Source organism: Sapajus apella, unplaced genomic scaffold, assembly GCF_009761245.1.
Source record: "Sapajus apella isolate SASKATOON/1434 unplaced genomic scaffold, GSC_monkey_1.0 scaffold7, whole genome shotgun sequence".
NCBI lineage: Eukaryota > Metazoa > Chordata > Mammalia > Primates > Cebidae > Sapajus > Sapajus apella.
In genome coordinates this window covers 29,201,128-29,227,475 of record NW_022436947.1, presented here as the reverse complement: position 1 = coordinate 29,227,475, position 26,348 = coordinate 29,201,128, and the positions used below count along the sequence as shown (strand labels likewise).

The following is a 26,348-nucleotide window of genomic DNA, read 5'->3' as shown; positions in this document are numbered from 1 at the left end:
TACAAGCAGTATGTTATATAAAGTTCAAAACCAAATAAAACCAAATCAACTTGTTTAGAGAGGCAAATAGGTGATAAACTAAGCAAGAGAATGGATACCATCAAAGTTAGGATAGTGACTACTTTTATTGTGAAGACGGAGCTATAATTGAGAGGGGGCGCATGGGAGGCCTGCAGGACGCTGCTGGCAATGTTCTGTTTCTTTACCTGAGTGGTGGAAAATGGATATTTACTTCAGATTATTTGTAATATTAAACCCTTGCTTTATGTACACAAAAGCTAAACCATAAAGGAAAAATCTGAGAGCTCTGATTAACTGAAAAGTTAAAAAACAAGCAAAACATCTTAGAACATTGAATGGTTGTTACCAGGGGCTAGGGGAAAGGGGAGAGGGGAGACTGTTCAGTATATACAGTTTGAGTTTTCCAAGATTAAAAGCTTCTAGACATCTGTTGCACAACAATGTATACATAGTTAACGCTATTGTAGCGTACACTTAAAAATGGTTAGTAGATTTTATGCGCTTTTGGCTGTAAGAAAAAATCTTCATCTTTATAAATTCAAATGCTGTAAAATCAAATTTTCTAAAAAGAAAATAAACCAAGATATAATAAACACAGGCAAAATACAAATGACCTGGAAAATATTTATAACATGAAGGATAGACAAAATGGTAATATTTGCTAAATATTGAAGAAAACAAAATGAAATGATACGATTGGTGCATTCAAAAAAAAAAGCGCACATCAATATATGAAAACATATCTTCACTTAGCATTCAAAAAATGCTGAACCAAAACGTTCAACCCCAGTATGATCATTTCAGTCTATTATATGGAATATTAAAATAATATACAACACTTAGTGTTGGAGAAGATCCTGGGGAACCATGTATTCCTAAGACTAGTTATTCCCTCTAGACTGGGTATAAATGATATATCCCATTACTGATCTATGAATTAATGGTTACCGTGGGGATACTTTTGATTAATTCACTTCTAGGGAAATAATTCTAAGGGGGCGGTCAAAGAAGTGTGCAAAGATATATGATATAGAGTGTTCACCAAGAATTACTTTCCTCTAACCCTCAGATTACAATATCTAAATACTGTTTATCACTAAAAAGAATAAGGAGTCATTGGAGAAATAGCTGCTTTCAGGTCTGGGGCAGGAGATGTTTAAGAGACCGTAGACCACCTCATCTTACCAGGAAGTCATTAAAGTATCTGGCCTGTGATCCATTCATTTTCTTTAGTGGGAAATGTCCTTGGGGGACAGAAAAGACAGGTGACCATGTCTTACCTCTTTGTCAACTGAACCTTCAAGTAAATAGACTAAAAATCATTGCTAGGCAGAAGGGATGTTATCTACCGAATGCCCTAGAGGGAAGTCCTCAGTCAAAGGATTTCTTTAAATAAACCAGAATCCATGAGGCATGATTACAGAACATCTCTGAGAAGCTTTACAACTCACTCTGTGGAGTAGAAAATGGAATGTTTCATAATTTACACTTCATAATTTAAATGTGCTTCTGAATGAGGAACCCTGTGAACCCTCACTGAGGGACTCCACCTATTATTCTGAATTATTACTGATGTGGGGAAGAAGGACCTGGCAGACGAAGCGTGATGTTTCAGAAACCTCACTGCTTCCTCTGAGCATCCTGCCTGCCTTGAAATTACTAGCAAAGCTTGATGCTGGGAGGGGTCGGTCGCTGAGTCCTGCATCTAATCTGACAATCAGATCCTGTGTGTTAGCTCAGTAACAAAGACTACTTGGATACTGTGGAATAAAGACTCAGGAGCCATTCTGAAGAGGCTCCCAAAAGGCAAACATGGGACGTTTTGAAATTTAATAAGAATAACTGCCATGGATTAAAACAAAACAAATATGCTCATATCCATGAGTTACTAATGATACTAAAAACAAAACCAACCAAACAAAAACCCCTCTGGTCACTTTTGCAGAATAAAGCATTGTCTTTCCTGTACCTCAGGGTAATCAAATATTTAGTGAGAGGACATTTCTCTTTACAGAAGTATTCCAATGAGCAAATAAAGATGAAATGCTAAAATATCACCATTTTGTAACCCATAAAAGATGAATGGATCTGGGAAATGATCACCAGTGGCCGCCAACATCTCTTTCTCTCTCTCTCTCTCATTCTCTCACACACACACACACACACACACACACACACACACACACACACACACCCAGAAGCACATAACACCGACTATGATGTAGTTCTGTGAAAGTAAGAGCAAAACATCTGATCAAGTCTCTAGTTCTAACTTTCAATTTACAAGGAATATAGGCAACAGAGAAACATGTTAAATGACTTCACTGGGATGCAGTCTGCAGAATCCACATGTAAGGAAACATTTCAGGATAAACAGTCTAGTTTCTTCAACAAAAAAGGAAGGAAAAAAAAAGTGATGCAAGGGGAAACTTACAGATTGAAAGAGACTTAGAAGACATTTCCATCAATTGCAATGCGTGGCCCTTATTTAAATTTGGATTCAAACAACAAAGAGTAAAACTAAAACTTGATTTTTTTTTCGTTTTTTGAAACAGTGTCTCACTTGTTCTGTCACATAGACTGGAGTGCAGTGGCACAATCTTGGCTCCCTGCAACCTCCACCTTCTGGGTTCAAGCGATTCTCCTGCTTCAGCCTCCTGAGTGAGTAGCTGGGATTACAGGCGCCATCTGCCATGCCTGGCTAATTTTTGTATTTTTTGTAGCGACAAGAGTTTTGCCATGTTGGCCATGCTGGTCTTGAACTCCTGACCTCAAGTGATCTGCCTGCCCTGGCCTCTCAAAGTGCTGGGATTACAGGTATGAGCCGTCGTGCCTGGCCTAAAAATAATTTTTTTTTTTTTTTTTAAAGAGACAGGGTTGAGGCTGTCACCAAGGCTAGAGTACAGTGGTATGATCATAGTTCAATGTAACCTTGCACTCCTTAGCTCCAGTGATCTTCTGGCCCCAACCTCTGGAGTAGCCAGGGCTGCAGACATGTGCCACCAAGCTGGCTAATTTTTTAAATTTTTTGTTGAGACAATGTCTCACTACATTGCCCAGGCTGGTCTAAAATGTAGAATAAAAGACTTGGTGAAGTGTGAATGAACACTGTACATTTTATGATCAAGGGATTCTTAAATTTTAATGTGACAGTAATATTGCAGGGTTTTTTTTTTTTTTTTGAGGCAGAGTTTGACTCTTGTTGCCCAGGCTGGAGTGCAATGGCGTGATCTTGGCTCACCACAACCTCTGCCTCTCAGGTTCAAGCCATTTTCCTGCCTCAGCTTCCCAAGTAGCTGGGATTACAATCATGTGCCACCATGCCCAGCTAATTTTTCATATTTTTAGTAGAGACGGGGTTTCTCCATGTTGGTCAGGCTGGTCTCGAGCTCCCGACCTCAGGTGATCTGCCCACCTCAGCCTCCCAAAGTGCTGGGATTACAGGCGTGAGCCACCGCACCTGGTGCAGGTTTTTAAAAATATGAATACTAAAATATTTGTAAATGAAGTGATATGACGTCTGAGATTTACTTCAAAAATAGTCGAGAGGGAGCAGGTAGACGGGCAGATGAAATAAAATTGACCTTTTTGATGGCTGTTGAAGTAATGATGGGTAAGTCAGGTTCATTATATATTTTCTCTATTTTTGTATGCTATAACTTAAATTCAAAAAGGTCACTGGCTGCCATGTAAGGGGGAAAGCAAACCTTTTAGGAGGCTACTGCAATGATTGGGCACCAGGTGGCGCTATTGGCAGGGGGGCTGAGGAGAGATTAGATTCTGGTTACACAGTATTTAGAAAGTAAAGGTACATTGTTTTCTGAGGGGCAGGATGTGGTATGACAATCTTTTCATGATCTTTAGTTGGATTTAAAAAATAATTTATGAATTCTAAACTATAAATATTTGCCTTGATTAAAAACATTTGAATGAGCTTATTTGAGTTTTGCACTTGTCCCAGCTGGAGTGCAGTGGCACGATCTTAGCTCAGCCTGGCTAATTTTTTGTATTTTTAGTAGAGATGGGGTTTCACCATGTTGGCCAGGCTGGTCATGAACTCCTAACCTCAGGTGATCCACCCGCTTCGGCCTCCCAAAGTCCTGGGATTACAGGTGAGCCACCACGCCCAGCTGAAATGAGCTTACTTCTTAATCCGAACAAAAAAGCACTTTTTTGGTTTTGAAAACAGAATCAAATAAACTACAGAGGCAACACAACAGTTCAAAGGCACTGGTATCTTAACAAAACTTGATAAGCTATTGGGGGGGGGGTCTATGACTTAGAAAATAAAGGTCTCCAACTTCATCTGAAACCTTTGGTGCCACATGTTTCAGAATTAAGAACTTTTCAGAGTTTAAAAGGCAATATAGGGCATGCATGGTATATACCCCCAGCAGGATTTAGGGCAGGTTCCTTTAATCGAATGCATTACATTAATAAGGCCGGGTGTGGTGGTTTATGCCTGTAATCCCAACACTTTGGGAGGCAAAGGCCAGAGGCTTGTTTGAGCCCAGGAGTTTGAGACTAGCTGAACAACATTGTGAGACCTCATCTCTACAACAAATCAGAAAATTAGCCAGTTGTGGTGACACATGCTTGTGGTCCCAGCTATTTGGGAGTCTGAGGTGGAAGGATTGCTTGAGTCTGGGAGGTCGAGGCTGCAGTGAGCCATGATCCTACCACTGCACTCCAGCCTGGGTGACAGAGCGAGACTCAGTCTCAAAAACAAACAAATACATTAATATTTCTACAGTGAAACACATGAACATTCACACTAAGTGAAATAAAGCTAATAAATGGCCTTGCAATAGAAGAGCCTGGTTGTGGTATTGGCAAATGAGCTTTGGAGCCAAACAAATGGAAACATCTCTTGGTTTTCAGATGTTGGCATCTGCAGATGAGGAATTTCGATTTAACATGGCGTATTTGTATTGAGTACCTCCTATCTGTCCCTGTTCTTGAAGTTCTTCTACACTAGGAGTTAAACCAGTAAACCAATAACTGACAGTGAGGACATTCTAGGCAGCAAGAACAAGAGAGAAACACAAAGGCTGTTAAGAGTGGGCTGTGTTCAGGGAACAAAACAGCCAAGTTTGATTTGTTCTGTCTGATGGAACATAAGATTACATATTCCAATAAAGTAGGCAGCTGATGTTTGAAAGGTTGTGTTTAGTAATACTCCTTTTGTCATTATCAGCATGCTATTTTTTATTAGCATTGCGTGTATGTGTGTATGACATTTCCAAGGGCCAGGGCCATTGGTGAGACTTCACAGAATTTAATGCTCTGGGTAGTAAGTAGCTGCAAAGGCTCTCTGAATCATTAATGCAATATGGATGACTAAGAACACTTCTATGAGCTGGACCCATGCCATTCAGCGGGAAGCATAATAATTTTTGAGAACTGCATTTAGCAGTCTCCCCTCTTCCATGGAAGGTACCAGGGCATGACAATGTAAGCAACCAGCTTTTGGGGATCCTGGAACTCAGATTGGACAAGAAGACAACTGTACTGATGTAATCTGCTGAATAGAGTTTAAATTTTTAAATCCTTAGCCTAATTGAACATGATAAGCTGAGGGTAGTTTCAATGCTGAGACATTTCAGGTAGGACAAGCAATTCTTGAAAAACGATTTGGTCAGGAGCTGTTCATTCTTCTGCATTGACAGGATAGGCTTGAGACCTAAATAAGGTACGAATGACGTATTTGCACAACTGGTACACTTCCTATCAGAGAACTATGGCAATGAAATGGTGAGACCCAGGCTCAAAAACAAACACATTAATATTTCTGCAGTGAAACACATGAACGTTCACACCAAGTGAAATAAAGTTAATACATGGCTATAATAGATGTAGCAAGGGAGGTTGTGAGATTGCAGGGCTGTGGCTGACATCGAGGTGCTGTCAGCTGGAAGAGCAGCATAGGGAGCTGGGTGCGGTCCCACCCTGGAGGTGGCTGCCTTCCACTCCTGCTCTCCCTGCTCTCCACAACTGGGGACTGGAGCTGGGGCCACATGTTACAACCAGAAGGTTCTTGGGAGCTGTGGTTACCAGGTTCTGCAGTGGCACCCGCTGCTCTACTGCTGCTGCTCCACCCAGGACTGCCCAGTGAGACTAACATGCTGCCCTCCTTTCTACCGGGAACTGTAACAGCACGGACTTGCTGTGCATCGGCAGTGTGCAGAGACTGGACATTAGCCTTCTCCTGCCTGTAAGAACCATGGCTAGAAGAGATCAATGTTACTGGCTTTGGAATCAGAAAGATCTGGGTTGGAGTTTCTCTTCGACATCTTGCTATGTGATCTCTGGTAAAGGCCTTTGACCTCTTGTCAAAAATTGCTAAAACAGGAACAAGAATGTATACCTCACAGCCCTGATAGGATGATTAAATAAGATAAAGCAGTTAGCATTAGCACTGGTCTGACACAGTAAGCATTGAAGCTCACACTGCTATAGTAATTAGGAGAGCTGGAATTCCAAGTCTTCTAACTCAAGGGCCTGAGTAGTTTTCTTTTTACATGTAGCAAATCGAGTTGTTTCAAGAAATCCCTCCATCTGGTCACATTAGGACAATATTAATATTTACCTTCTCAGCCTTGGCAATAGTGGTCAATACCATCAACATGCACTATTTTACTATGAGTGCTTCCAGGGAATCTGGGTCAAAGGAGAAGTCATGAACATACAGCACAACTCTAAGTGAACAACTGTGATGAGAAAGTATTTGAGCGTAAGCTCTGATCCTTACCACTTCACGCTTTTCCACCTCAAACCAGCGAGAAATGCCGGGCAAACTCTGCACCAAGTATAATGACGTTCTCTCCACCCAGAGACTCTACAAAACACAAAACAAATTAGGTCCCTCAGGTTGCCCTTCCATGACTAGTGTTTGTCACCCACTGTTACCAGGTTTTGCTTCCTCCTGTCGGCCTTTTAGTCTTCATTCAAGCACCCATGCAACTATCACAGTGAGATATTGCTGAAGCTTATTTGAATAATTCCACTGTATATCATCAAACTTTATTTCCAAGTGAAATAAATGGGCTCCTACTTCAAACAGCAAGCTTAACAACACAAAAATACACTATTATGTTATTTTCTTCGCTATTTCACTAAAATTCTAATGTAGACTCTCTTCACTCCTTAACAACTAGCCATTAATATCGAGAAGGGCCAGCCAGTCAATGTATCATCCAGTTAATGTAAGATGAGAATAGCACAGTTCTAAGGGAAGAAAGGGCTTTAGGAACCACATGGCAGGATCTGTCTTAAACAGGAAGACGCTAGGTCTCAAAGCAGCAATGTGACTTACTCAAAAGCTACGTTCTAACTACTGATAGAGCCAGCATTAGAACCTAGCCACTAGGACCTCTGACTCCTCTCTTGCTAAATCTACTTGCCACATTTTCTTGGGATTGTTTGGACTGCTATTAATAGAGGCAAATCTGTATTTTAAAGCCAGGGCGAGCAACCCCAGGACATGTGAAACCACGCCGCCTTTGGTACAAGCTGCTGTTGATGACAGGTTTCTTTTTGTCAACCAGGTTTTAGTACCTATGCCTCATCGTTCTTACTTAAACCAAGCATATTCCCAAGAGGATAATACGACTTACAAAATTTCTGAAATAGTGCCATTTACTCAAACCACAACAAAAAAGAAGGAAGAGTTTCTCTGGGCCAGCCAAGCTGTGCTGAGATGAATAGGGTAGGGATCCTGTGACAAGAGCTCGCAGTGTTCTGGTGGTGACAGGGAGGTAAGCAGATGAATAAGAGCTCAGAGTGAAGAGAAAGGGATGTTCAAGGCTCTGGGGGCCAACAGAGGAGGATGCAGGCGCACACGCCAGCCTCGGGGAGGAGGACAGCAGTTCTCAGAGGGGGCGACACGTGAGCTGCATTCTGAGGAGTGAGTAGGAGTTTGCCAGGAGGAGAGAGCGGGTGGCGGTGCTGACAGGAGGAGCGGCTTACAAAAGGGCGTGGCAGGAGAGGAAGAGAGGAGGCTGAGAGGGAGGAGGGGTGAGTGGGTTGTGGTGGAGACGAGGCTTCTGGAGGGGTGGTTTGGAGCCAGATTCTGAGGGCTATAAATCTGGGGCCAGATTTATTATTATTGTTTTTTTTTAGGGGGATTGCTGTACCACGGATACTAATTTAAAGTGACAGCCACAAGGAAATGTCGTGTGGTGGAAAAAAAAAAAAAAACAACAATTGAGGAGGAGTTGGAAAATGCGTTTTAGAATTGAAACTACTGGTAATTAGAAGGTAACTTTCGACAAATCAGTTGCCTGATTTCAGTGGATTTTTGACTATGTTTTCACTAAAAGCAACTGCAAGGAGAACTGGATCATAAACTAGCTATATCCTTAATTGATTACGGAAGGCAAAAAGAAAAATGTTAAGTTTCCAGAAAAAAGCAAGAAAATGATCACAGATCTTTTTACTCCTATGCCATTGCTGTTTTCCAGTGGCCCCTTGCCTTGATGTTTGGCCCATCAAATCTCTGCGCACAAGGGACTGCTCTACTTTCAATCCCGTCTTAACTCTGAAAACCTTCCCCTTCTGGTCATCTCTTGGTGGTGAATAATAATTCCTGGAAATACTTCTGGGAGTTCTGGAAACTGACACAGGCAGAGCCGACCACGTGAGCGAATATGAGACAATCGTGTTAGGAGCACATTTCCTAGCTTAAGTGGAGAACATCTGTGATGAAAAATGCTAAGCCAATTAATTCACTCACAAAAATAAGCTAATTTTGCCTTCTTTGTTCTGGTGTGAAATACGAACTGGGGGGTCTTACTATGTCATTGTTTGCAAAGAAGGGGGCAGACTCAATTTTATCTGCTGAACAGTCTTGCCCCTTTTCTGCAGAAACCTTGTCCCTTTCTGGCTGAGAGGGCGTTGAATTAGGAAGGCATGTTGCAACTACTGAGAACAGAGAACTCAACACACACAAAGAATCCAAGATTTGCCTTTACCCAGAGTCCTGAGAAGTCCAAATGACACACTGTTCTAACAAGAACAAGCAGGAAAAGATGGCACATAACTTACCCACTGTACCAGCAGCCTATCCAACTGTTCTTCTTTTTCTCTGTTCATTAAGTATTCTTTATTCGTTGAACTTTATGTGAAAATAAACATCTTAAGGTTCCCACAATTGGTTCGACATAATGAATGACTGACTTCAACCATGAGTTCTCAAAGACTGCTCTGAGAACCACCAGCATTAGAATTTTATTTTAGGACCTCCTCCCAGACCTACTGAGTCAGAATTCCTGAGCTGGGCACCAGAAATCTGCCTGGTTAGGGAGCACTCCATGTCACTGATACACAGTGGAGTTGCAGAACCAGTAGACTAAATGATTTATATAGTCCCTTCTGCTACTTGACACTAGTCTGAGTAAATATTTACCAAGGATCACACCCCAAGGGGCTCACAGTCTGAGGAGTTGGCATTTAATAAGAGTGGCATGGTACCTTGAATTCATTCTCTTTATCTTTTGTGCCTTTGTGAAAAGGTCGGTCATAGCGGAATTTCCAGATGTGATTCACTTTATAGAAACTTTTGATGTTGTCCGGAACACCCTCTCTCTGCAGGACCTCCTGGCTCTCCGGAATGGGAGTCACCGCATATATCTGCAAATCTAGGATTAAAGAGTCAAGGAGAGAACCTGACTTGGCAAACTCCATGGAAGTCTGGCTCGGGCTGAGCTACGGCAGAGAGAAGAAGATGGGTAACAATCTTCTCTTTCCATTTCAGTTGAAGTCATTTAAAAAATTACCAAGAAGATGCCAAGAACTCAGTTCTGGCAAATCCCATCTCAAACTACAGGTCTCGAACTAGTTCTAGGTAGGTGAAGTACCAGCTTGAAATTTCCATGACCTGTGGATTTAGATATCACTCTTTTTTTTTTTTTTTTTTTTTTTTTTTTTTTTTTATGTGGGGGAAGATCAAAATCGTTTGGGCTTTAGGTACTAAGAATTAGGATGATCCTAATCATTGTTCATGAGACATCTTTCAGTCTATGCATGACCCATTTAAATTTATTATTTGCTTATAATAACATGTAAATACATATGCAACCATGACAAAAGACAAAAACCTGAACACTGACAATGACTTACATATACCTGTGTGATTTTCTGTGTCCCTAGCCTTCCCACATCTGTGATAACTGCTCTCCCAAATCTTGTATTGATACGCAGGGTGTTTAGTTATAGTTTATATTTTTAAAAATTACACTAAAGGGGTATCATATTAACTTGTATATTTACCTCCTCATTAAAAAAAGAGAGCAAAATATTTTTCCTATGTACTTTCTTGCATGTCTTGCATTTTGCTTTCTGCTTTGAAATGGTATTCATAATTGTCAGTGGAAGCTTTAGGTGTTTTTTTAAGATCATCAGTTTCAGGAAAAGGCAGAGGGGGTCAAAAAAGAGTGCTTGGGTGAATTGCCTTAGTCTCTAACACCTATGCGATTTCAGCTCAGTTGTCTGTGTTTAGACAATGAGAGTATGAATTATACAGCAATTATTAAGGGCTGTTCAGGATGTCACAGCTAAGAGCCCCCAAAAGATACTGGAGTACCTCTTTCTCTTCCATTCCTCATCCTAGAATAAAAATATCAGGGCAGAGAAAGGGGCAAATCATATGTACCAGTAAACATAATGCTACGATTTTGTGGAACTGAAGCAGTTTCCACAGGATATGTCAAAGGAAAATTATTCTAAAGGAAATCATTAAAAAAGAGCTTTAAAAGCAGGGTTGAGCTATATAAGAGGTTTAATAAAAAGGGAAAAAGTCTTTTAAGAGATTTCTTTCGACTGACATCATGATAATAAATAGAACAATTAAGTTCTATTCAGAAAGAGTTAAGCTAAACTTAAGATGACGGGAAAGAGGGAGCAGTAAGGACGTGGCTATTGAAAAGAGACTGGTGGCTGAACAACCTTGCATGCAAATGCTCTGCAGCTGAGAGCCAATGCAATCTCACTGAGTCCAGCCCTTGGAGGTGCGGATACACTGAGCTTCTGCCTGGAAGATGGTCTCATCAGGCTGGTTGGCGTGCTGCATGGCGATGGCATGGGGGAACTCGTTCAGCATTCTCTGTTGGAAGGCTTCCAGCCTCTCATAGTCATGCCCTCGACACACAAACTCCTTATTCTGGAGATGAAAGTGAAAAAGAAATTTGGGCTATATAACTGAATGCATTAATTACAACAGAGCCAAAAAACATGACTGGCAATAACTGAGCACATGCCCCATACCGATCGATACACTGTAAGAAAACATACACCGGAACAATCGGAAAAGTTTGCCCAATGATTAAAAATGCAGATACAGATCATAAGCTCACTCTCGACGGCATTTAATAAAACCCAATAGAATACCTCACTCTTCCCGGTTCACTTGCACAAGGAGCAAAGAGGTGGATTCTCAGAGCACCAAAGTATGAAAACAAAACAATTGTATTCCCTCCAAATGGTAATAAGCACATGTGTAAAGATTATTTTTATAAAGTACATATCAAATTCATGTGGGTAATTTCACAATTTGGAGGAAAAGAAAGTAAATTGTCTGCTTTTTGTTTGCGTGTGTGTGATGTGTGTACATATGTATGTACGCATGGATGAGTATTCTGCCATTCATGATGCTCTCCTTCAGGTAAGAATGGTGAAGGTTATTTTTGAGGTAGGTTAAGACAGCTGGAAAGATGGGCAGGTTTCCAAAAAGTACCTGAATGATCTGATTAGATATGATGGATCTCTGACATTTTAATGATAATGAAATTGTAACTGAGCAGAGTTATTGATGAAGCACACTGCACGTCTTATTTAACTCATACAAGCTTGAGAAATAGTCCCACTCCCCACCCCGCCCCATTTTATAATTGGGGAACCAAGGCTTAAACTCCTTTTTTTTTTGGAGATGGAGTCTCACTCTGTTGTCCCAGCTGGAGTGCAGTGGTAATGATCTCGGCTCATTGCAACCTCCATCTCCCGAGTTCAAGCACTTCTTCTGCCTCAGCCTCCTGAGTAATTGGAATGACAAGCATGCACCTCCATGCCTGGATAATTTTTGTATTTTTAGTAGAGATGGGGTTTCACCATGTTGGCCATGCTGGCCTTGAACTCCTGGCCTCAAGTGATCCACCTGCATCGGCCTTCCAAAGTGCTGGGATTACATGTGTGAGCCACCACGCCGCGCCATGGCCTAATGTCTTGAAGTACTTTGTCCACGTGTACTAGATTGAAATTCTGGTCTGAGTCCAAACCTTGGACTCTGTCTACTCTGAACATGGCCTAGTGTATGCAGGAAAAACTCCTAGGAGCTACCAAGACCAAGAAAGCTTGTGGGATCTCAGGCCCCGAAGAGCTTCAAGTTAAGGGGAAAACAGTTTGGGGCCTAGAGAAGCCAAGGCTCAAGGTTTTCAGCTCTGTGAGGTTCTCATGTAAAATGCCATAAAGAGGAACTCCAGGCCACAGTGAGGGAGTGGGAAACAAGTCATGGGCAGAGGCTCAGTTCTTCTGCAGAGAAAGAGCAGCTGCAGGCAGAGAGAGGAAATGCAGCAGGAACTGGGCTGATAACTCGCCTCGGTTCCCCACAAACCCCTAAATAAATCATGATCTTTGGGAAAACACAAGGTTAAGGCAGACACTACCTAGAATTGAGGACCCCATACAATTATTTCTTTTTAAGGATTATAATAAGGCTCTTTTTCTCTTTTATTTGGATTTCTGTTAAATATTTTTTTTAATTGCATTTTAGGTTTTGGGGTACATGTGAAGAACATGCAAGATTGTTGCATAGGTACACACGTGGCAGTGTGATTTGCTGCCTTCCTCCCCATCACCTATATCTGGCATTTCTCCCCATGCTATCTCTCCCCAACTCCCCACCAGACCCCCCAACAGACCCCAGTGTGTGATGCTCCCCTCCCTGTGTCCATGTGTTCTTATTGTTCAACACCCGCCTATGAGTGAGAACATGCAGTGTTTGATTTTCTGCTCTTGTGTCAGTTTGCTGAGAATGATGGTTTCCAGGTTCATTCATGTCCCTACAAAGGACACGGACTCATTGTTTTTTTATGGCTGCATAGTATTCCATGGTGCATATGTGCCACATTTTCCCTGTCCAGTCTGTCATTGATGGGCATTTGGGTTGTTTCCAGGTCTTTGCTATTGTAAGCAGTGCTGCAATGAACATTCGTGTGCACCTGTCCTTATAGGAGGACCCCATACAATTCTATATAAAACTTTCTAGATAAAAGTTACAATTTCTGAAGCTGTATTTTAAAAATTCTACTCAAAAGATAATTAATTTGCTTGGTAAAATAAAAGACAATATCTCCCTCTCTGCCTATTAGAGGAGCCCCCAAGGAAATATTTAAATATCCTAGTAAATGAAATATATTTTAAAACAATGCTTATATATAACAGTTTGTAAAAATTGGGGCAGTTACTCTAAGAATACAGGCATTCAATGGTATTAAGAAGCCATTTTAAAATAAAGTTTGGGATCTGATATTTGGGTTTCCAGGAAATAAAGCGTCTTCCTTATCAGTGCTCTTTTTTTTTTTCCTGAAAAAAATCATAGCTTTATTGAGCTATAATTCATATACAACAAAATCTACCTTTTAAAAATGTTTAATTCAGTGGTTTTCAGTACATTTATACTGTTGTGCAATGACTAGCAAAATTTAATTTCAGAATCTTGTCATCATATCAAAAAGAAATCCTCTACCGGTTAGCAGTCACTTCCTACTTACCCTTCCCCCAGCCCCGGCAAGCTCAAAACTACTTTCTGTTTGTATGGATTTGCCTATTATGGAGTTATACAGCGTGGCTGGCCTTTTGTGACTAGCTTCTTTTACTTAATATTTTTAAAGTTCATCCATTCTGTAGCACATATAAGTATTTCCTTTTTATTGCTGAGTATCATTGCATAATCATGCTGCATTTTGTTTAATCGGTTAATAGACACTCATCAGTTAATAGACATTTGGGGAGTTTCTACATTTTGGCTATTATGAATAATGCTGCTATGAAGATTCAGGTACAGGTAACTGTGTGAATATATATTTTCAACTTTCTTTAGTATGTATATAAAAGTAGAACTCCTGGGTCATATTTTTCAACATTTTAAAAATAACCCATTTTCTTTTCTTCGCTTTTTCTGAGACAGTCAGGGTCTCAACTGTCACCTAGGCTGGAGTGCAGCGACTCAGTCACAGCTTACTGAAGCCTTGACCCCTGAGCTCAAGCAATCCTCCTGCCCCAGCCTCCCAAAAAGCTGGAACCACAGGTGCATGCCACCAAACCTGGCTAATTTTTAAAAATTTTAGTACAGACAGGGTCTCACCATGTTGCCCAGGTTGGTCTTGAACTCCTGGGCTCAAGTGATCCTCTGGCTTTGGCCTCCCAAAGTGCTGTGATTACAGACATGAGCTACCATGCCCAGCCAAATAATCCATCTTCCATGGGGAGAAAAACCCTACTTAGATCATAAAATTGTATAAAGGTATTTATTTGACTCTTAAAAATTATCTTGGAAATTGATGAAACGACATAAGACTTCTGGCCTCATGCAATTCTCTTACCTTCGCCTCCCAAAGTGCTGGGATTACAGGTGTGAGCCACTGTGCCTGGCCAAAAGGAAGTTTTTAATGTTGATATTTGTTTGTTTTTAAATCCAGGGACAGACTAGAATCTGATTCCTTAAAAAAAAGTCAGGCTCAGGGATTCTGAAGAGTGTAGTGCCCTTTAGAAACCAACAGAGGGGGACCCTTCTCTTTCATTTAGAAGAAAATGCCATTTATACCCAGGAAAGCTATTTATAAAAGAAGGATGATATAGAAGATTGATTTATTCTAATTGACTTTTTTAAAAAAAATTTATTCTCTTAGCTAATGCAGATTTCCAATTTGCTAAACTGTCTTTAAAATGATTACTCTTAAACTACTTCTAATTTTTTTAAACTTTATACTTTTAATTATAATCTCTCAGACGTGGCTCTGTCAACAGAGTCATATCTGTTTGTGCTAACAGAGGGAGACGACCTATGGCGGCAGAGTCTCATCTAGACCCCGCCATGCAATCCCCAGCCCTCCGTGTGGCTACAGCTCCAGTCTGTTGGCTGCTCCACTCAGAAGCTGGATCCAGGCCACCTGCAGTGCTTAGCGGAGATGCTCAGAACAGCTTGGGACCAGCTACACCTCCAAAACGTAGTCTTTTTAATTCAACATCTATTCTGATTTTGCCATTTTTTTATTTTTTTTTCTTTGGGGTCAGACTGGTCTGGAACTGAGCTCAAGTGATACTCCTATCTCAGCCTCCCAAGTTACTGGGATTACAGTTTGCTACTGTGCCCACTTGCTGCTGTTTTTGATCAGGATTCAAGATTTCCTCCATTTTTAGGCAGGCCCACCTGTAGAGTCAGCTTTGTGACCACACACAACACTGTGTGGAGTCTCTCTTAAGGAAACAAGGAGATTTCTCACTGTGTCTGTGTAGTACCTGAATGCATGGCCATTTCAATCCACTAAAGAAAACATTTGTTCCGTGTGATACTAAAACAAACCTGTACTGGTTATTTTTGGATGTACCTATCTATCTATTTCATTCTGAAAGGCAGGTAAGTTAATGATTAGTAAACAAACAGTAAAGTGAAATCTTTCCGTTTTCTCTTCTCCTGCCAGTACACCCGTCCTGCTATCCTGTCATATGTACTGACAGTTACGTAAGACTTAGGTAAACACAAACATCAAAATATTTGTATATTGAGAACTAAAGTTGTAACAAATTGATTCAATTTTAGAAATTATCCCAGATACCTTTCCTTAGTTGCTTGGGGAATTACATATGTTCTTTTAAGCATTTTTTTTTTTTTTTTTTTTACAAGGAAGGTATACATACTGAAGTGTTCAATAAACATTCAAACATAGAAGACACTACTTGGCAGAATGTGAAAAATGAAAAGAATGGCGGTGAATATTTTATTATCTTGTAAGTATCATAGAATGTCTGAAAATTTTCCCTTTGTAGAAATGGAGTTTATACTAGCAATAAATTGGGTCTTTTTGCTGGGTGACATTTATCTTTATACAAATTCATCAAAATAGCCAAACAATACTCTTTATATGGTGGAGGAGGGAAGGGTTTTCACATGATGTGAAACTGCATGGTTTTCTATACTCTGCAACTCCAAAACTCCTGAAGCGCCCCACCGTTTTTTCTCTGATACTAACTCGATGGAAATTGCAGACTGAATTAAAATAGTGGATATCATACGAGGGAAACTATAATTATCAAAGACTGCTCACAAAATATACTAAATTTAGGAAGGGGTTGATTGCCATCTTGGAAATTACTTAAAACAAGGCATTCTAGATTAATACAGTGTGTCTGCAAAGTAAAAGTTGAAAAAAAGTCTCATGAATATTATTACCTGTCATATAAAATGTCATTAACATTTGAGTTTTCTTGATTGGGATATCTATATGAGAACCACGAAAGCAAATTAAATAGTATATTACTTACTCTTAAGAAAAATGGAAATTTTTTTCCATAAAATCCAACTCTGAAAAACTCTGGTTCAAGACGTTGCTGGTCCATAATTTTGTCATACAAAGAGGCTTCCATCATCTAGAAAGCACAGGAAAAGGTCTAAGCATTTTATCTCATCTTTCACTTCTATCAAATTCATAGGACAAGGTTTCTTTTTTATATAAAGGAGAACTTTATTTTAAGCGAGTTTGCTGAAAAGAAAGTTTGGCTTTCTTTTTGATGCTTTAAGTCGGGGATTGGCAAATTTCCTCTATGAATGTCCGGAGACTGTTTTATATTTTGTAGGCCATATCGTCTCAGCACAACTACTTAATTCTGCTAGGCCCACAGGCTGCAGTTTGCTGACCCATGCTTTAAAGGTTCAAGTGTATTATCATATGTTATCACCAGGGAAAAATTATTTCTATGCATGTAGTCTATCAAGAAAAATATTTCCTTCACAATTAAGTAGAAATTAACATGAACTATTAGAGGCAAAACCTTTCTAGAGAATTCTTGTGCCAGATGTACTTACCTGTGAGTTTGCTTCCACCTGGCACATGGTACTCAGGACATTTGGAAGGTGCAATCTTGCACAGGTTGGGCAAGGATAAAACAAACCAAAGCAGACTCATAGTGCAAAGTGCTGTCTGAGCTGAAAGCTCTTAAGTGCGCCTGACAATGTTGAAACTATGAAGCATATAAACCTTATGGTTTCCCATTCATGATATTATCATCCCCAGGGTTTCCAGAGAAAGACTAATATTACATTTGAAGACTCCCCCTCTATCCTCCATCTAGTAACAGCACCCCAAAGAGCAGTTGGCAAGAAGTGTAATGCTTTGGGTTTATAAAAATCTTAGTGACTATGGCACCCAAGGGCTCTCACGAGTAAACATCATCACCTCGCTTCTGTTACTGGGACAGGATGCCAAGAGATGAACAGCAATGTGTTTATATAAAACTGCAGTGCCTGCCAGAGTCAACATGATGGACTGAAGTTAAAACAAGTTTTTTCTCTTTCATTTTCATTTCAGGAGAAGTATCGATGAACTGCTGACATGAAATTCTGTGCCAAAAGGATGGAGTCAGTTCCTGCCAGTTGAATAAATTCCTTGTTGGGATATAAGGGATTTTATGAGCGGTTACAGGTTTATGGTATTCACTCTTAAATGGCTACCTCAAAAGGCAATATTGTAATCTTTTTTTATAATGTATAACAACGTTGTGATGATCCTATTTTAGAAACCCCTAAGAACTTAAGCAGTCAGCAGGATCTTGTGTATTACAAGATAACACAAATGTTCGTGTCGCTAAAAGGGTAAGGACTTGGAGGGCAGGGAGGACTTGTCTGAACCTCAGAGCAAAGTAGTTATAAGACATTTGGTTTAGAGAAAGAGAACACTCAACTCCTTAAGCTCTTAGGTACTATAAAACCTCAAGCTAAGTCTAGTAAATAAAAATACATTGCTGAAGCTAAACAGAGGTGACACCTACAGAATTTGGCCCTAAATTACTTAGAAATGGGTCAGCCACTCCTACAGATTTGCAGATTATGGGACTAAGAATGGTATACTGCTACAGAAACTTATGTATAACTAGAAACTCTTTAAACAAGGGTAGAGATTTTCCACAATAAACAAAGTATTAATCCTGGATTAGATTGTATATTTCATACGTGGTGTTTAAAACAGATCAAGTGCTTTTTGTATATTAAATAAAAGCATTACACAAATCAGTTTACTATTTCTCTGTATAAATAGCTGAGTATGCTTCAGAGGAAACACTTATCTTAAAAAAGGTTTCTGCAAGACCACAAAGTTAATTTCATAGAACCACACTGGAAAGCTAATCACAAAGAGAGGCTATGGCCTGATCAGGATTCATCTAGGCACCTTACCCGCATCTTGCTCAGGTTTCGGTAGTCATAGTAACTCTCATACTGCTCTGCAATCTTTCGGCACAAGATGATGCCATTCTCCCAGCACTGTGGACAAATGAATGATGTAAGTGGAACCATCCGACAACATTCACTTACTTCTACCCAAAAGTCAGAACATGAATGCTTTTAGAGCACCAAGCCTTACTCCTTAATCTTTATAACATACCTTTAATTGTATCATGGAGACTTTAATCTTGAAAACAACATGTAATCAAAATGTAAATTATTAAAAATCCTTTGAATGCTGGAAATGATAATCTACCACAACAGTCATTAATATATGGTACATGAACAACATTTTCTGGTGTCATTCCAGAATCATCATCTTGAAATAACTATAGTTTCAAAATGGCCAAGTACATGGCTCTAAACAGGCCCTCGGTGCAGAGGAGAGAATTACCACTGACCTCTAATGCCCAATTATTTGTGATTAGTACCCTGGATTCCTTGCTTAGCTTACTTGTGCTTGCAAATTGTGAGAGGTCTAACCCAGCTGGTTAGTCTCAGCAGAAATGCAAAAATTCTTTGATCTAGCATAGGTGTCAGCAAATGTTTTCTGCAAAAGGCTAGGAAGTCAACACTTTAGTCTCTGAGGACCATATAGTCTTTGTCACAACTGCTCAATTCTGCTATTATAGCACCAAAGCAGCCGTAGACACAAATGAGCATGGCTGTGTTCCAATAGAATTCAGGACCACTAAAATGTGCATTTCATATGATTTTCACATGTACCAAAATGTTATGATTCCTTTGATTTCTTTCAACCATTTAAAAATGTAAAAGACATTTGTAGCTTTGGAGCTGTACAGAAACAGGCAGTGAGCATTTGACCTGTGGACCATAGTTTGCAACCCCTAGTCTGGCACAAATTCCTGGGAATGGGCCAATAATTGAATTCAGAGAGTTTGTGCCACCTTATCTCACAGGTGGAAACTTGACAGCAGGAGGGCACAAAAACATTTCTTTTGCTATTCATCTGATGATATGTCAGTGTAACTAAATAATAAAGGAAGATATTAAAGAATCAGTTTCCTTGTATCAAATTTTTATGTGTGCCCAATTATATTTTGTAAATGAATGATAGCCATTGGTTGTATTTTAATTTTCTGTTTAACCTTTGCAATTTGGAAGATATATTTAAGTCTAAGACACGTACCACCAAAGCATCCAAGTGTTCAAATCCAACAAACAATGGTGGTCAGATTCACTAATTTTTTAAAAGAGTACTACAAGCCCTTGGAGAAGGGGGGGAAAGTGGAGGGAGGTGTTGTACTGAATTGCTTTATTAGGCCAGTCAGGTTTCTTCAACATCCCAATACATCTCTTACGTACACGATGGGATGCCACAAAATTCTTCGAACAAATTAAGTTTCACATATTTTACCTTAAAGTAGAATGAGTCAGAATGCATGCCAATTTCAGGAGAGTGTGAAGGGTGATAATGGTTTTTCAGAGAATACCTGGGTGCTATGGTCTGCATGTTTGGTTCTCCTGCAAATTCATATGTTGAAATCCTAACCCCCAGGGTGATGGTATTAGGGAGTGGGGTCTTTGGAAGTGATTAGGTCATGAAGGTGGAGCCCTCATGATTGGCATTAGTGCCCTTATAAAAGAAGCCCCAGAGAGTTATGTTGCCATGTGAAGACACAGCAAGATGGCCCTCACCAGACTGAGAAATAAATTTCTGCTGTTAATATGCTACCCAGTCTATGGTATTTTGCTAAAGCAGTCAGGAGTGAACTAAGTTACTGGGGATCAAAATCTCTAAATTGGTATTTATCAAAGTGTAATGAAATGGTTACACACTGAACTCTCCTAGGGTCCTTGTTAAAATCACAGATTCCTAGCCTTGTGCCAGACAAGACACGGATCTGAATGGCTAGGAGTGGGGCCTAGGAATCTGCATTTTAACAAGCTTTTGGGTACTTTGAATATACATTAAAATGTGAGGGTCCCTGCTCAAGGAGGTGGGCTTCATAAACTAGAAATGAAAGGAAAAGGGACATCAACACCATCACCCCAGGAGGGACCCCGGGTGGGGCAGGGCCACTTACTTTGCCTCTGTCAAAGTTCTGGATGATGGTGAGGTGCAAGTGCTCTTTGCGTTGCCATTCTGTTTGCATGGGATAGGTCAGGAACTCCCTGAGGGGCCGATCAGACCATTCCAGCAGCTCGTCATATAAGAGGAGGGTATATGCAGCTTCTGCAAGTCACGTGGGAAGGCAATGATTGAGACAGGACCCCAAATCACATTCCCCCAAAAGTCGCCAGTTTCAGACAAACTGGGAAAAAATACTTTCTGAATTTCGTGATATAGCAGAAAAATGCCCAGAATATATGCAGCAGCAGGGTTATGAATGAGGACTTCCCGGATGATGGACTTGGACTTATTAGAGACCTGTACTTCATCTTTTGGTTTCCCTGTATTTTCTGTTTCATTTTTTGCTTTTTGTTTTCCCTAAAATGTCTGTATGCTATGGCATAATAAAAATGTGCAAGGATATCTTGCTGTTGCTGGTTCAAAGATGTGGCGAGACAGGCCTTCGTGTGCTGGGAGAGTTCACTAGTAAGTTCCTTGGGGACTATGAGCATCTTCCAAAGGGCAGGCTTCAGAAACAAAAAATGGCAAATTCTTCCGGATAATAAAGGGATGAAAATTAAAACTGGTGAGGAGAGAAGCCAGAGAGGAGCTGAGTGAAGACAAAAAAAAAAAAGAATGAAAGAAAAAAATCTAGCAATAGGGTCAGGGATTGGAGAGGGTGGAAGTACTGGATGAGGATGGGGTGTTTGTGGGGGAGGGTAGGGGTGTTTGTGGGGGAGGGTAGGGGTGTTGGGGAGGGTGGGGGTGTTAGGGAGGGTAGGGGTGTTTGGGGGGGAGGGTGGGGTGTTTGGGGGGAGGGTAGGAGTGTTTATGGGGAGAGTAGGGGTGTTTGTGGGGGAGGGTAGGGGTGTTAGGGTAGGGGTGTTAGGGAGGGTAAGGATGTTTGTGGGTGAGGGTAGGGGTGTTGGGGAGGGTAGGGGTGTTTGCAGGGGAGGGTAGGGGTGTTTGTGGGTGTGAGAAAGAACTGCTGCAGGTTGTGTGATATGACCTTCTCGCACAAGATGACCCCACAAATCTCTGTAAAGACTACTGATATCATTACATGCTTGGCATGACTGGATTTCCTGCAGAAACAAGGGTTGATTTTCCACATACACACAAGTGGGAAAGGTGACCTATGGATTTAACTATAGTTGGCAGATAGTGTATTTGACAGAATACTCGCCATTCTGTAGGTCTCTCCTTTTCCTGAATTGTAAATATAGCCAAATAGATCAAGAATAGGCATCAGATTTAACTGTCATTGATAAAGGACTATAATTTTTTCCTCTAATGTCAGAATAGCCAACTCATTTACCAAATTGAATAAAATGGACAAATACTTGTGTTACTAATCCACTTAACTCCATCTCATATGTTTCTCAAAAGACATAATAATAGCTTTTAAGATGGTATCAATAATGGTAATTCCTTTTCTTCATTTATTTGCCTTTAGTGTAACTACACATAAAGCCCTCAAGTAATACGCTAAGTTATAATACTATGAAGTGGCCATCTCCATGTAAAAAAGATAGTTGCAATTAGAAGGGCCAGGGCCCTGCCACAGGCTCTGGTCTTTTTTCTTTTCAATTCCCTTTGGTGAGCTTATACAATATCCTGGTTCAATTATTATTGCGAAAGCTTTCCTAACTCACCAGCAGTCTCTTATCCCACTCCATTCAGTTTGCACAGTTACCAATATGAACTTCTTTCAATGCAAATAAATGATCATGTTGCTTCCTCTTAGTAGCTCAAACAATAAATTTAGGCCTCTGTTTGTTGCTCATGATCTGGTTCTTACAAACCTCTCTATCCACATTTTCCCATTGGCCCTCTATGTAGTGCAGGTCTGAAAGAGCCCACCTCCATCTCTTTTAAGAAGCTCCAGTAGCTGCTAAGGCTCCAGTCCCCATAGTTGGAGCCCCCAGACCCCTGTATCCACTTTCTGGGAATGAGCAAGATGCATTGTGGTCCAGAGGCAGCTGGGCACAAGAAAGCTGCCCGACCGGGACAGGGATGCCTTCTGTTGCATGCACTCTTGCTGGCCTCTTTCTTTAGGGGATTGAATGTCAGATGGACAAAGAGAGCAACCACTAAAGGGCGACAGTGGACACAGACACAGAGCTGAACCACCATAACATAGGTAGCCATGGAAGACTACTCTGACTGCACAAGAATTATAATAACCAGATCTTCAGATCAGGGATATTATTTCACTAGGCATTTAGTTTTCTCTGACATCCCTGGAAATGTATAAAGATACATTCCCATGTATCTTTATAATAAATGCAAAGTATCTAAGGAAACCCTATGCGTATCTTTGTTCTTGCATCAACATTCTTTGCTCTTGTCATCTGAACAAGCTGTGGTTCCTCTCACATACCTCTCTGATTCATATCTAAGGGCCTAACAGCTTGGGCCTGCTAGACCTTCTTTCTCCCTTAGCTGATAAATAACTCCTACTTCCTTTTAACGACCCAGCTCAGGACTTACCTTCTTTGTCACTCAAATTTCCTTTGTGCTGGTGGTACTCACATGCTGCCAGCATGTGAGTACTCAGAAAATACCCTAGAGACTAACTGATCATTTCGGAGGATTGGGAGGACTGATGGAAGCCCTTCCTACAGCTGCCCACAGGCAGTGACTTCAAGGGCAATGAAGGTCAAATTTACAGAGACAGAATAGAATAGTGGTTGTCGGGGTAAAAGAAATGGGGAATTAGTGTTTAATGGGCACAGAGTTTCAGTTTGGGAAGATGAGAAAAGTTCTGAGCCAGGTACAGTGACTTGCGCCTGTAGTCTCAGGTACTCAGGGGCTGAGGCCAAGAGTTCAAGATCAGGCTTGCTAACATAGTGAGTTCTCATCTCTAAAAAAAATTATTTTAAAATCAGCTACATGTGGTGGCACATGCCTGTAGTCCCAGCTACTTGGGAGGCTGAGTCAGGAGGATCACATGAGTTTAAGACCAATCTGGGTGATACAGTAAGATCCCCATCTCAAAAAAAGGAAAAGTTCTGGAGGTGGATGGTGGTAATGGTAGTGCGACAATATGAATATACTTAATACCACTGAACTGTACACTTAAACATGGTTAAGAGGGTAAATTTCATGTTATGCACAATTAAAAAACAAAAAGAGGCTGGGCACGGTAGCTCACACCTATAATCCCAGCACTTTGGGAGGCTGAGGCGGGTGGATCTCCTGAGGTCAGGAGTTCAAGACCAGTCTGGCTAACATAGTGAAACCCTGTCTCCATAAAAATATAAAAAATTAGCTGGGCGTGGTGGTAGGCACCTGTAATCCCAGCTTCTCAGGAGGCTGAGGCAGGGGAATCTCTTGAACCTGTGAGGCGAGGTTGCAATGAGCCAAGATTGCGCCATTGCACTCCAACCTGGGCAACAAGAGCAAAACTCCATCTCACAAAACAAAACAAAACAAACAAAACAAAACAAAACAAAACCAAAACCAAAAGAGTAATGAAGGTCTCCAGTCCCCAGATGCTTTCCCAATCAGGCTGAGTCTTGGAAGGTCCTGGGATGGGCGGAATGCCAGGTGAGGGTGAGGTGCCCTGGGAAAGCCTGGGAAAAGAAGGCATTGGCAGGCAATCAGATGAAGCTGACAAATGACTGAGTGATGGCATGGAAAAGGTGTGAAGACACATTACACCTGTTTCAGAATTTGATTTGGGAAAATGACAACATATATCTGAGATAAACTGTGTCTAGAGGAAGCGGTAGTAAATTATTAATCCCATTCTACCATTTTAAGAAGAGTATTATAAGACACCAATATGCAAAAAGAAATAACACAGAAGAGTAGAGATGAATTAGGAATGGAAGATGCTGTCATGAAAGTCTGGAAAAGGGTCAAGTCACTTATACAGAATCCTAGAAAGACAGAAAAGTTTTCCATCAATTTCACTTTCTCCAAGGACAAAAATGACCTAACAGAGAAGAATAAAATGTTACATGGGAAAAGAACTTATTTCTTATGACTATGGGAAACATAAGGACTGCAAGTTGAGTAAACAAAGAAAAAAGATTTATCCATTTTTGAAATATAATCAGACAAATTTGGACTTTATTTCAGAGAACAAAAATATATCTGTTATATATCTGGAATAGCTTGTCCTCAGTTCCCTCCCTCATTTCTCTTTTTATGAACTTTAAAATTTTAAAAACAGTTTACTGTTTGTATTTCCTTTTCGAATAGAGAATTACCAATATTGAGAGAGAAAATCTGCTTACCAGGTGTTAATATTTAATTAAAGGGTACATTAACTCATGATACATTTATTTAAATCTCACATTGCTAGGCACTATTCCAAGCACTGAGAAGACTAAGGGTAAGAAAACATCACTGTTGGCCAGGCAAAGTGGCTCACGCCTGTAATCTCAACACTTCGGGAAGCCAAAGTGGGTGGATCTTCTGAGCTCAGGAGTTTGAGACCAGACTGGACAATATGGCAAAACCCTGTCTCTACCAAAAATACAAAAAATAAAAATAAAAAAATTAGCCAGGTGTGGTGGCATATGCCCGTGGTCCCAGCTACTTGAGAGGCAGAGGTTACAGTGAGCCAAGATCGTGCCAATACATTTCAGCCTGGGTGACAGAGTAAAACCCTGTCTCAAAAAAAAAAAAAAAAAAGAAAGAAAGAAAACATCATTGCTGTGCTGTTCCCAAGGTATCTTTTAATGTTAGATTATCTATATATACATGCATGCATGTACATACACAATATATAATATACAATTATCAATAAAAAAGTTTGATAGGTACTTTAATAGAAATCTGGGGTCAGGTGTAGTGGCTCAGACCTGCAATCCCAGCACTTTGGGAGGCTGAGGCAGGTGGATCGCCTGAGGCCAGCAGTTTGAGATCAGCCAGGCCAACATGGTGAAATCCTGTCTCTACGAAAAATACAAAAAAATTTTCCCAGGCATGGTGGTGGACACCTGTAATCCCAGCTACTCAGGAGTCTGAGGCAGGAGAATTGCTTGAACCTGGGAGGCGTTGGTTGCAGTGAGCTGAGACTGCACCACTGTACTCCACCCTGGGTGCCAGAGTGAGACTCTGTCTCAAAAACAAAACAAAACAAAACAAATAAATCTGGAAAAAAATGCAATGAGAAAAATCACCCAGCCTATGGGAGAAGGATTGTGGGGCATGGAGATGCAGAGAGAAGGAGAAGAACAAGAACTTTAGGAGGATGATGGCTGCATGGAAAAGGGGGTGATGGAGCTGATCCTGAAGGATGAAAGGAAGGGATGTGGTACAAGTGGTAAGATGAGGCTGAACAGACAGGCGTTGGTTCAATTACAGCAGATCTTAAATAAAGAATTTAAGTTTATTTTGTAGAACACATAAACTGACAAGAGAGTGATATCTAGAGAAAGAGTTGGCAAACTTGTTCTTAAGGGCCACACAGTAAATAATTTAGGCTGTGGTCTTTGTCTCTACTACTCAGCTCTGCCACTGTGGTGCAAAAGCAGAAACAGACAATATACAAATAAGTGGGTGTGGGTGAGCTGTTATAAAACTTCCTTTACAAAATCAGGTGGCTAGCCTGTAGGTTGTAGTTTGTTGATTCCTGTTCCAAAGAGTAACTCTGGTGATTGTTCAGAGGCAGTTGGGTGAGAAATGATGAAGGCCTAACTGAGGCAGTGAAAGTGGGAACAGTGAAAATAAATGGTTTGAGAGATTTTTAGGAAGCAGAATCAATAGAACTTCATGAATGATTATTTGAGGGAGGCTAGAACAGTTGAA

General features: G+C 40.6%; 1 protein-coding gene across 4 annotated transcripts in view; it reads right to left on the bottom strand.

Moving 5' to 3' along the window:
- Window positions 1–26,348, bottom strand: part of DOCK4 (dedicator of cytokinesis 4) — a 483,746-nt gene that overhangs the window by 23,291 nt on the left and 434,107 nt on the right. For all 4 annotated transcript variants that reach the window (XM_032275667.1, XM_032275665.1, XM_032275666.1 and 1 more), the window contains 6 exons: window positions 20,557–20,705; window positions 18,461–18,547; window positions 16,555–16,659; window positions 11,038–11,179; window positions 9,493–9,659; window positions 6,773–6,859 (listed from right to left, as the gene is read on the bottom strand). In XM_032275667.1, coding sequence (XP_032131558.1) covers window positions 6,773–6,859; window positions 9,493–9,659; window positions 11,038–11,179; window positions 16,555–16,659; window positions 18,461–18,547; window positions 20,557–20,705 — 737 coding nt within the window. The remainder of the gene's footprint in view (window positions 1–6,772; window positions 6,860–9,492; window positions 9,660–11,037; window positions 11,180–16,554; window positions 16,660–18,460; window positions 18,548–20,556; window positions 20,706–26,348) is intronic.